Genomic DNA, 12,804 nt, shown 5'->3' with positions numbered 1-12,804 from the left:
TAAAGAGAATTGGCCGCAGAGAAAGTGCCTTCTCTCCTAACGAATTTCCCCTTTGCTACTCCCTTTCGCCAAGTTAGTTATGCCGGAATGTGGCAACCGATCCCATTCACACACCACAATCACAATCACAAGTACATCATCAAGATCATATATTTACATCATGATTTCTAGTAATCATCATTCATCTATCTCATTTACATCAAGTGTGATCAACATTGCAACATTCATACATACATACCCAAGATTCATAATGAACCAAGAACAAGCAAACATCACACAATAATATAATCACAACCATCACCAACCTCGAAACAAGCTTGAAATCCTAAGAAACTTGATTCTTCCCTTTTCGAATTCGTTTTTCTTGTTATTGGTCTACAAACAATCAATATAATACGGGAATCAATAAACAATTATTAATTACCTAAATTACTAACAATTCTAACAAACCCTAGATCAACCCATGATCCCAATTATCTAATTTATGGTTGTTTTCACCATAGATTCAAGATCAAAACCCTCCCCCTTCAACATTGACCCATTCTATTACGTTCTACGGATCAAAAATGGATTCAGGGAATTAAAAGCTTACCTTTAGCCTCAAGAATTGTGAAAAATGAGTAGAAATCGCCTGGGGTTCGTTCCTTAGCTCTAAAAGTCAAAAAGTGCCAAATAAGGTTGTTTAGGGGTTTATTAACGACCTTAAGTCGTGTCTGGCCCACCACAGTGGCCCTCATCCCACTGTAGCGGCGGTGCCAAAGCGATGCCTTGCCCCACCACAGTGGCATTTTTGAACCAGTGAGCAATTACGATTTTAAGTCCCGTCTCGTCCGCCACAGCGGCCACCATCCAGCCACAGCAGTAGAGACACCCGCCAAAGCGGCAAAATCGAAACAGAATGCTATTTTAAAGAATTCCAAATCCCCATTCCACAACACACCTCTAATCAACAACGCTCATAAAATACCTTTCACGCTAAGATCAATTCCCACAGATCTACTCATCCAAATTCAATTTTTTAAGGTCGTACGGATTCCTTAATAAGTTACCTAACCACTCATTCAATCAAAACCATAATTAATTCACTTGATTGTTACCAGATTTCTCTACACCTCAGCTACTCCGATTTCATCCAAATTTGGACAAGGTTGGGAAAATTCTAAGACTACTAAAAATGTTTTCCAGCCCCAAATTTTTCCCCGTTGGCATTTCTATAACGACAGAACCCAATCGTTACAATAGATATCAATTTACCCATCACTGTCCCCGAGTGACTAAACTTAGGAAAAGTAGGCTAAGGAAAGAACAAAGTAGTACCCGATTCGACAAACAATTGGGGATACCTGTCTCATATGTCCCTCTCGGTTTCCCAAGTAGCTTCTTCAACTGGACGATGCTTCATTTGAACTTTCACGGACTTAATCTCCTTGGTCCTCAACTTATGCATATCATGATCAAGAATAGCAATAGAATCTTCCTCGTATTGAAGGTCTTTGTCTAACACAATTGGCTCCCACTTAATGATATAATCTTCGTCACCATGATATCTCTTCAACATAGACACATGAAATACCGGATGAACACCAGATATATTAGGAGGTAAAGTCAATCTATATGCCACCGGCCCTACACGTTCAAGAACTTCGAAGGGACCAATATATCTAGGACTTAACTTACCTTTTTTTACCAAATCTCATCACCCCTTTCATGGGTGATACCTTAAGAAGAACATTCTCACTAGTCTGAAATTTCATGTGTCTTACCTTATGATCCGCATATTTCTTCTGTCTACTCTGGGCTGTTAAAAGCTTAGCTTGAATACTCCTTACCTTATCTTGAGCATTCTTCACTAAATCAACCCCCAAAGGTTTCACATCTCCAGCCTCAAACCATTCTATGGGTAATCTACATCCCCTCCCATATAATGCTTCAAATGGTGCCATATTAATGATAGAGTGATAATTATTATTATAAGAGAACTCACAAAAAGGTATGAATTTACCCCAATGCCCTCCAAAATCAATCACACATTCCCTCAACATGTCTTCCAACACTTGAATGGTCCTCTCAGATTGTCCATCCGTCTGTGGATGAAAGGTTGTACTAAAAGTGAGTTGTGTGCCTAATTCATCATGCAATTTCCTCTAAAACTTGGAAGTGAATTGGGTACCATAATCTGAGATGATAGAAAGGGGCACTTCATGCAATCTCACTATCTCTTTCACATAAATCTTAGCCAATTTCTCAGCATTATAATCTATTCTTACCGGAATAAAATGGGCTGACTTGGTTAATCTATCAACCACTACCCAAATAGAATCAAACTTCCCCAAAGTCTTGGGTAGACCAACTACAAAATCCATAGCTATTCTTTCCCACTTCCATTTTGGAATTGACATCCTTTGAAGTACACCTGCAAGCCTTTGATGTTCATACTTCACTTGTTGAAAATTTTGACACTTAGCCACAAACTCTGCTATGTCTTTCTTCATGCCCGACCACTAATAAATTCGTTTTAGATCTCTATACATCTTGGTAACACCCAGATCAATAGAATTTCGCGAACCATGAGATTCTGCCAATAAATTTTTTAATCAAGTCATCAACTCGAGGAACAAAAATCCTCCCTTTCACACTAAGTACACCATTCGCATTAGGAGTGGTCTTTTATGCCTTTCCATTTGCCATCTTCTCCTTGAGTTTGTTCAAATTTGCATCCTCAAATTGTTTGGCCTTGATCTCCTCAATGAATGTGGCCTTAACTTCAATGCTAGCTAACACCCCGCCTCTTTCAGAGATGCCTAACTGCATGAACTTAGACTCTAAGGTCTGAATTTCCTTGGCCAAAGGTCGCCTGGTTACACTCAAGTAAGCTAAGCTACCCATACTTACCGTTTTTCGACTCAAAGCGTTTGCCACAACATTAGCCTTACCCAGATGGTATTGAATAGTCACATCATAATCCTTGAGTAACTCCATTCATCTTCGCTGTCTCAAATTCAAATCCTTTTGAGTGAACACATGCTGCAAACTATGATGATCATTAAACACTTCACACTTAACACCATAAAGATAATGCCGCCAGATCTTAAGAGCAAATACTACCGACACCAACTCTAAATCATGGATTAGATAATTTATCTCATGCACCTTCAATTGGCGCAACACATAGGCTATAACATTCTTATCCTGCATTAACACAGTGCCCAATCCAGAATGAGAAGCATCATAATAAACTATAAAATCCTTACCTTCCACAGGTAATGCTAGCATAGGTGCGGTAGTCAAGAGAGTCTTGACGTTTTGAAAGCTCTCCTCACATTTTTCAGTCCATTCAAAAGGAATTTCCTACTTAGTCAAATTAGTCAAGTGAGTGGCAATAGAAGCAAAATTCTTCACAAATAGATGGTAGTAGCTAGTGAGCCCCACAAAACTCCTAACTTTCGTCACAAAGCTAGGCCGAACCCAATTTTTAACCGCCTCAATCTTTTGAGGATCTACCATTACCCCTTCCTTCGAAACTACATGCCCCAAAAATGCAACAGAATTCAGCCAAAATTCACACTTAGAAATTTAGCATACAACCTTTGTTTCCCAAGAACACCCAGAACAATACGAAGATGGTCGGCATGCTCTTCCTCACTTTTAGAATATACCAAAATATCATCAATGAAAACTATCACAAACTAATCAAGAAATGGTTTGAACAGCCCATTCATCAAACTCATAAAAGTTGCAGGCGCATTAGTCAACCCAAAGGACATGACTAGGAATTCACAGTGTCCAGAGCGAGTCCTAAACGCTATCTTGGGCACATCTTCTGGCCTAATTTTTAATTGATGGTAACCAGGCCTTAAATCAATTTTTGAGAAGACTGATGCACCTTGCAATTGGTCAAAAAGATCATCTATTCTAGGTAAGTGATACTCGTTTCGAATAGTTATCCTATTTAATTACCGGTAATCTATACACATTCTCATACTACCATCATTTTTCTTAACAACAAAACTAGGGCACCCCATGGGGAAGCACTAGGCTGAATAAATCCTTTATCAAGAAGTTCTTGGATTTGAGCTTGAAGCTCTCTTAATTCTACCGAAGCCATGCGATATGGAGGGATAGAAATGGGGAGCGTACCAGGCTCCAAATCAATGCAAAAATCTATATCTCTATCCGGAGGCATACCAGGCAAATCAGTTGGGAACACTTCTCTAAATTTCGACACCACAAGAATAAACTCAATAGATGGAGACTCAACCTCAATATCCCGGATATGAGCCAAATAATCTAAACAACCCTGCCCTACCAATTTCCTAGCCCGAATGGAGGATATGATTTTAGCTTGATCAGGCTTGTACACCCCTTCCCACTTTAATTTTTTCCTTCCCGGAATTTCTATAGTTACAGACTTAGTATTAAAATTTACAACAACATAATAAGGGGACAACCAAGTCATGCCTAAGATAATATCAAAGTCAGCCATATCCAAAATCACCAAATCTTTCCCAGGTCTAAAAACAGATAAACAAAATAGGACAAGCATAATAGACATGGGTGACTATGGTTGACTCTCCAACTGAGGTAGAAACATGGATAGGGGCATCAAGTACATCACAAATCGGCAAATCGCACAGATACATAAGAATAAGTAGAACCTGGATCAAATAACACATTAGACATCTGGTCACAGACAAGAAAGTGCATGTTATCACCGCGACAGATGTCTCTGCCTCATTCGTGCCCAGAAAGACATAAAACTGAGCCCTATCATCTTGACGAACCACCTCCCTACCTGGTTGCACATTACCTCTGCCCACATTACCATTATCATTTCCTCTACCTCCACGACCTCGTTAACTACCTCCTCACCCATCTTGTGGATGCCCTTGACTATTATTACCATTCCCACATGGGTACCACTGCTTTAAAATGTTATTGCACGGAATCTAACACACGTGGGTGGGGACAATCTCTCCTCATATGCCCAGGTTCTCCACAGTTATAACATATGCAATCAAATGATGGTTTGTTGCCCACTGAAGGCGCGACTCCTTGGCTATCCTGAAAATTATAGGATGGAGTTCCCGAGTAGTTACCTGTAGAGGTGGGCATAGCGGACTGAATTGGCTTGGTTGCAAGCGTTAGCCTTCCGAACCCCCTAGCATAAGAACCTTGAAAGTTACCCGAGTTCTTGGCCCTTTTTTCCAACGCCTTGGCTTGTCCATCGCGCCTTACTCCCTTCATTTTCTTAACATAGTACTTCACCTCATTAAAACTCCTCCCTGCAGAAGTCATATGAACATATAATACTTGCAACTCGGAATTCACACCTCTAATAAATAACCGGATCCTCTCCTCCTTAGTAGTAACCAACTGCATAGCATATCTAGATAAAGCATGTAACTTGACCTCATAAGCAGCCACAGACATACCACCTTGCTCTAAGGCCATAAACTCATCCTTCTTGCGATCCCTCAAAGTTCTAGGCACATACTTTTCTAGGAACAAAGCATGAAATTGGGTCCAAGTGAGTGGAGGTAAAGTAGAAGATCTGCATTCCATATAAGCTTTCCACCATTGCTTGGCCTTACCTTGAAGTTGAAAGGACACGAACTCAACCCCATGTTGGTGAACAATACCCAATTTATGCAGCCTCTCACAACAGTCTAAGATAAACTCATAAGCATCTTCAGTCTCAGAACCAAGAAATACCGGAGGCTTAAGCTTCAGAAACTTAGTTAACACGTCATGCTCATTTCCCGTCATAACAGAACCCAACAAAGGATGAAAGAAAGCATCATTACCTCCAGTTCCACCCGTCTAGGGCGCAGTGCTAGCATCAGGGGGATTAGCGGGTGCTTGAGTTGCTTGGCCAATGGAAGCACTCTAGGACCAGCCAATCCCTTCAAGAACGACATGATCTATTAAGCTAACGCTGGGTCCAAGGGAGGAGTACATGTAATTCGAGCCGGTACCTCTTCCTCTTGTCCAATCTCTTCAACATCTTCAACATCCACATTCTCTTCTATCTCTTCATGTTGCGCCGGAGGGTTCTCATTCACAAGCACGTTCTCAATAGGTACCTCGTTCACGGCAGGTGCTACTCTTCCACGACCTCTACCCCTAACTCTTTCTCTACCCCTGCCTCGTCCGCGACCTCTCGCTGCAGATTCCTCAATCGGAGCATTGACGGGAGCTACGGGCCTGGCGCCGTTGAATCTAGTATTAACCATATGCGGACAGAAGAGTGAAGGAGGAAAGATACCAATTGGAATCGCCAGATACCAATTGGAATCAAGTCATAGCATGAAAGGAGACAAGAGAAAACTATATAGATTTCCTGAAGTCCTATAGCCTCCCAAAGAAAAGTAAAGGCGTCCCCATACCGTTCCGTGAGACTCTATTAGACTTGTATCGGTACATCAAGATCAATGAACCTAGGCTCTGATACCAATTTGTCACGACCCAAAATGTCGTGATTGGCACCCACACTAACCCTCCGGTGGGAGAACCACTACTACACCTCAAAAGAAGACAACTAAACCAAAACAAAGGCATTTAAACTACTAAAACATATTAAATAACTCATAAATGAAGTTCTCATAAACTTCAACAAGAAATCTAAAGAACTATATTAAACAAAAGCGGAAGAAACAACCTAGAACCTGAAAGTCAATGTACCAAAACAACTAACGAAATAACAAGTCTAAACCGGAAGGGTCACAACCCTAACTAATGAACTAATCAACTAACTAAAACAAATGTCTAAGTCCGAAAATGGTGGACATAGACGAAAGAGAATTTCATGGCAGCCCAGAAAATTTGGCTCACCCTTGAATTCGATGCAACAATCTCTAATCTCTTAAGCAAGGTCTGTCAATAGTCGCTTGAAGATTTCCTGTACTCAACAAAAATAAGAGCAATTGCAGAATCAGTACACGACCACAGTGTACTAGTAAGATCACGCGGCTATCCCACAAGTGTTACATAAACAAGTCAAAAAATATTATAATAACATGCATATACATCAACATCTACAATATTATCACCATGCTCATCATTATACATTTATCATAAATCATTGTTCCTCTCACGGAACCCAAACCCAAACAGTTAGCTTACCGAAACGTTGTATCCGATCCCAATGTAATGCCGAAACGTGGCAATCGATCCAAGTTAGTTATATCAGAACGTGGCAACCGATCCCATTAACACACCACAATCACAATCACAAATACATCATCAAGATCATACATTTACATCATGATTACATGGCAATCATCATTCATCCATCTCATTTACATCAAGTGTGATCAACATTGCAACATTCATATATACATAAGTATCATAATGAACCAAGAACAAGAAAACATCATACAATCATAGAATCACAACCATCATTTACCTCGAAACAAGCTTGAAACCCTAAGAAACTTGATTTTTCCCTTTCCGAATTCGTTCCACTTGTTCTTGGTCTCCAAAAAATCAATATAATACGGGAATCAATAAACAATTATTAATTACCCTAATTACTAACAATTCTAACAAACCCTAGATCAACCCATGACCCCAATAATCCAATTTAGGGTTGTTTGCACCATAGATTCAAGATCAAAACCCTCCCCCATCAACATTGACCCATTCTATTACGTTCTACGGATCAAAAAATGGATTCGGGGAGTTAAAAGCTTACCTTTAGCCGCAAGAATTATGAAAAATGAGTAGAAATCGCCTGTGGTTCGCTCCTTGGCTCTAAAAGTCAAAAAGTGCCAAAATAAGGTCGTTTAGGGGTTTATTAACGACCTTAAGTCGCATCTGGCCAACCATAGGGGCCCTCATCTTGCTGTAGCGACGGTGCCAGAACGACACCTTGCCCCGCCACAGTGGCATTTTCGAACCAGTGAGCAATTACGATTTTAAGTCCCATCTCGCCCGCCACAGCGGCCACCATCCCGCCACAGTAGCCCCGCCAAAGCGGCAGAGACGCCCACCAAAGCGGCAAAATCGAAACAGAATGCTATTTTAAAGAATTCCAAATCCCCATTTCACAACACACCTCTAATCAACGATGCTCAGAAAATACCTTTCACGCTAAGATCAATTCCCGGAGATCTACTCATCTAAATTCAATTCCGTAAGGTCATACGGATTCCTTAATGAGTTATCTAACCACTCATGCAATCAAAACCATAATTAATTCACTCGATTGTTACCAGATTTCCCTACACATCAACTACTTCAATTTCATCGAAATCTGGATAAGGTTGGGAAAATTCTAATACTACGAAAAAGTTTTCCAGCCCCAAAATTTCCCCCGTTGGCATTTCTATAATGATGGAACCCGATCGTTACAATTTGTAATCCATTTAATGCATTAAGATGAATGTATGTTACTTCATGAAAACATTAATGTCTTCTTATTCACCATCCTTCACTATGATGTGAAAGTTATGAAAATGAAAAGGTGTGAATTATGGATTTAATCTTTTAAATAAAGTAATTAGAAATTAAACAAAATTTGTAATCCATTAAATGCATTAAGATGAATGTATGTTACTTCATGAAAACATTAATGTCTTTCTAATTCACCATCCTTTACTATGATGTGGAAGTTATGAAAATGAAAATGTGAGAATTATGGCCTTAAGCTTTTAAATAAAATAATTAGAAATAAGAGTAGTTTAAAGTAGATTATTAAAATGCCTACTATATATATATATATATATATATATATATATATATATATATATATATATAAAGTAAATTGAAGGAGAAAAATATATATAAATACAATATTTGTTTGAAAAAATGTAACTAATTTATTTTTTAAAAGGATAAAAATGTCTAACAATTTTCTATGAATATTTTCTTCTTTGAATTTTTGACTTAACACCTTTCCACTTTTAGAATTTAGTATAATATAATAATAATAATATTATATAAATACTATTTAATATTTAATTGATTAGCTATTTTATAATATTTTTATTTAGTGTAGGGGTAAAATGGTATTTCAACTTTTAACATTTTTTGTTCCCACTTTTAGCAATATATGATGATATGAAGAATATGAATATGAATATGAATATGAATATGATTATGAATAAATGATGGGCAAATATTGCATATATCTTCAATTGTTCACAAATATTTGGTGGATGGATAGATTTTATTTGTGTTATTCAATTGTTCATAAGTTGTATGGACGAGCTAAACTTATTCTTTATTATACCTATCTTGTTATTTTATTTACATGATTTGCTGGAGTGCTGCCTCCCATTGGAATAGTCCCATCAACATTCAATTTCAGATACAGAGAGGTTGAATGATACCACTTACACTTTGTTTAGATGGTTGTTACATATTGTTTCATAATGTAGCGTGCTTTATTTTATGGAAACCAACATGAGTAAAATGTTGATAGTGTCATTAAATATTCGAAAAAAGAACAAATTTATTCCTGAACTATCACAAATGATAAGTCAATATCGAATAGATTTTGAAATTTTAACGTTTGTCCTTACAAGTTACAACCATTAAAGTTGATTGTGAAGTTTTACTTACTTTGGAAAAGGTCAAGGGGCCTAATTTGATGACCATATTGGATATGAAACTACAAGATCCATCAAAATTTAGCTACATAATGAAGAATGAAACAATTCAAAAAATATAAATATTAAGGCCATATATATATATATATATATATATATATATATATATATATTTCTGAAAAAGGATATCATATATCTAAATGTTTATTTATTTCACATATATTTGGATCATTGTTTACAAGTCACAAATATGAAAATACAGATACATGCAAAAAAAAAAAAAAAAAACTTGCTCTATTATACAATAGACGCTATTGCCTTATTATTCATCACTTTAAATATGCTATTAATTACCATAAATAAAATTGAAAGTTCTTTATGTCTATGTCTTTATTTAGAGAGACCAAATGGAGTAGCAATTAAATAAAGATCATTCTTTCTCCTGGCTGTTAATCCTTCTGTTTCAATCATGTCCAAATCATTTGGATTAACTCCATGAGGGACCTTCCAATCAAAGTGATAAAGTAATTGGGATAAAGGATGTGCAACATTAACTAAACCAAATAACATTCCGGGACACATTCTTCTTCCTGCACCAAACGGAATAAATTCAAAGTGATTTTCTCTGAAGTCAATACTACTATTCTCAAATCTCTCAGGTATAAAGCTTTCTGAATTATGCCAGTATTTGGGATCTCTACCAATCGACCATGCATTAACCAGAACTTTGGTTTTCACAGGTATTGGGTATCCATCGATCTTTGTTTCCTCTCTACATTCCCTTGGGATTAATAGAGGAGCCGGAGGGTGTAGCCTTAATGTTTCTTTGATAACGAATTGCAAGTAGTTCAACTCTTCCAAATCAGTAGCGTTAAATGTTTTTTTCCCATCCAATCGCTCTCTCACTTTGAGTTGTGCTTTCTCCATGACACGTGGATTTTTCATTAGTTCTAAAAATGCCCAAATTATTGTGGTGGAAGTTGTTTCAGTTCCTGCTAGAAACATGTCCTACATGTAAAATTAAAGGTATAGCTATCGAAGTTTAAAAGATTTATAACACGAAATAAAATTACTTTTAAAGATACGTTATACTTACAAGTATGACTGCTTTAATGTTTTGATTTGTAATGGGAAGTCCAAATTCTTCGCTCTCCATTACTCTAAGTAAAGCATCAACAAAATCTTCACTTCCAGACTCACCATTAAATATCTTACCTTTTGCTCGATTATCTCGATGATCATTAATGATTTTCTCCAAAATTTCATCAACCTTTGAGTGTGCCTTTGACAATTTGGATTTCATTCCACTGATATTATGAAGGAACTTTTGGGAAGGGAATAAATCAGTTAAGTCGAATCCTCCAATTAATGAACAAATATCTTTTACCAACATTATAAACTTATTTCGATCATGTATGATTTTTCCAGATACTGACCTACAAGTTACAGTATTTGTAAACCAAAAAATATTGTTGGATAAGTTGATCAATGAGTCAGGTGTACTAGAACGGAGAGATGAAATGAGATTTGATATCTCTTCTTGTCGAATTGAAGCAAATGATTTGACCATTTTTGTACTAAGAAGTTCTAGAACACAAACCTTTCGCATATTTCTCCAGTAATCTCCATATGAACTAAAGGCTATGTCCGTGCAATCATAAAATATGATACTCGCGGACAAAATTTGTGGCCTATCTACAAAATGGAGGTCTTGAGTTTTCATGATTTCCTTTGCCATTTCTGATGAAGATACAACAATTGTTGAAATATTTCCAAAACGTAAGTGCATGATTGGGCCATATTTTTTTGATAGATTTCTAAGTGAACGATGTGGTAGATCGCTCATTAATTGATGCAAGTTTCCTATAAAAGGTAGTCTCCATGGTCCAGGAGGCAATGTTTTGTTTGGAGATTTTGATTTTTTCCATTTTTGAGATACAAGGAAGAAAGAGGAGAGGAAGAGAACAAGTGAGATAAAGATGAAGTATGGTAAATGTTGATACTCCATTTCGGAAGGAAAAGAAAACATGTTAATGTTATATTCTATCTTTGTACATCTAATATATATATATATATATATATAATCAAAATGAAATGATATCTTTCTTGTTTTCATACTCCCTCCCTCCGTTCCTATTTATATATCGTCCCACAAGACGTGTTCAATTCGAATTGAAAATTTGTTACAAGAAATTTTAAAATGACAGAAAATAAATTGCAATCACAATAAAATAAGAAGAAACATTACTTTATTGATAAAAATTGCGGGTACAATTATGTTTATCCCTTGATTCTACTCTCCTATAATTTATTCATGATTTGAGGGCCGTTAGTGGCGTATTTCTCAAATTAGGAGTATTTAGGTTTGACCTCTATATGAATATTCCATGAATTTTGTGGAATATACCGAGATGCCTTTTAAGGGAATTTAGTTACCTTTTATATAGGCATGAACTAGGATTTAAGGTTGAGTAGCCTCCAAGAATTCTAAGTGAAACTGAACATACCTTCTAGAGTCCCAATTCGAATTGAACGCGTCTTGTAGAGTCCCACAAAATCTCAATGTCTACAAATGTCCCCTACTTATAGGCTTGTCGGAGTGTAGACTCGATGAAACTCAAAGACGAAGCTTGAAGTACTCATTCTTCCACCTTTGCAGCTTCAGATTTTCAGATTTCATTTATGAGAGAAGAGATGAAGGGCAGATTTGGTCCCACTGGGCGTGCCAATTTGTTTGCAACAAATTTTAAAGTAACGGAAAATAAATTACAATCACAAAAAAAATATGAAGAAACATAATTTTATTCATCAAGATTGCGGGTACAATTCTGTTAACCCTTTGATTCTACTCTCCTAAGATTTATTCATTATTCGAGGGCTGTTAGTGGCGTATTTCTCGAACTAGGATGATTTAGATTTGACCTCTATATAAATATTTAATGACTTTTTGTGGAATATTCGAGATCTTGATCATATCTTATTTCCTCACCAATAACCTCTAAACATGTGGGTCCATTCTGTTTATATCATTTCAATCTTATTATCTATTATATAAATTTAAAATGCTTAACTGTTATCAATTTCATTCATATTTTGTGCACCCCATTTGTTATTCAATCTTCACTATATTTTTTACAAATTATACTATGCACTTGATCATATCTTATTTCCTCACTGATAACCTCTAAACATGTGGGTCCATCCTCTTTATATCATTTCAATCTTATTATCTATTATATAAATTTAAGGGATA

At 36.7% G+C, this 12,804-nt stretch overlaps 1 protein-coding gene across 2 annotated transcripts in view; it reads right to left on the bottom strand.

Moving 5' to 3' along the window:
• The window catches only part of LOC125854230 (premnaspirodiene oxygenase-like), a 173,372-nt gene extending 161,793 nt beyond the window's left edge, over positions 1-11,579 (bottom strand). The window contains exons 1-2 of one of the 2 annotated variants that reach the window (XM_049533727.1): positions 10,648-11,579; positions 9,906-10,559 (exon numbers count right to left, since the gene is read on the bottom strand). In XM_049533727.1, coding sequence (XP_049389684.1) covers positions 9,942-10,559; positions 10,648-11,559 — 1,530 coding nt within the window. In that variant the 5' untranslated portion in view covers positions 11,560-11,579 and the 3' untranslated portion in view covers positions 9,906-9,941. The remainder of the gene's footprint in view (positions 1-9,905; positions 10,560-10,647) is intronic. The other variant, XM_049533728.1, reaches the window with a different exon arrangement.
• Positions 11,580-12,804: the final 1,225 nt, after the last annotated feature.

This window comes from Solanum stenotomum, chromosome 2 (genome assembly GCF_019186545.1).
Source record: "Solanum stenotomum isolate F172 chromosome 2, ASM1918654v1, whole genome shotgun sequence".
Lineage (NCBI taxonomy): Eukaryota > Viridiplantae > Streptophyta > Magnoliopsida > Solanales > Solanaceae > Solanum > Solanum stenotomum.
The sequence above is the reverse complement of the archived record's forward strand: the minus strand, read 5'-3'. Positions and strand labels throughout refer to the sequence as shown.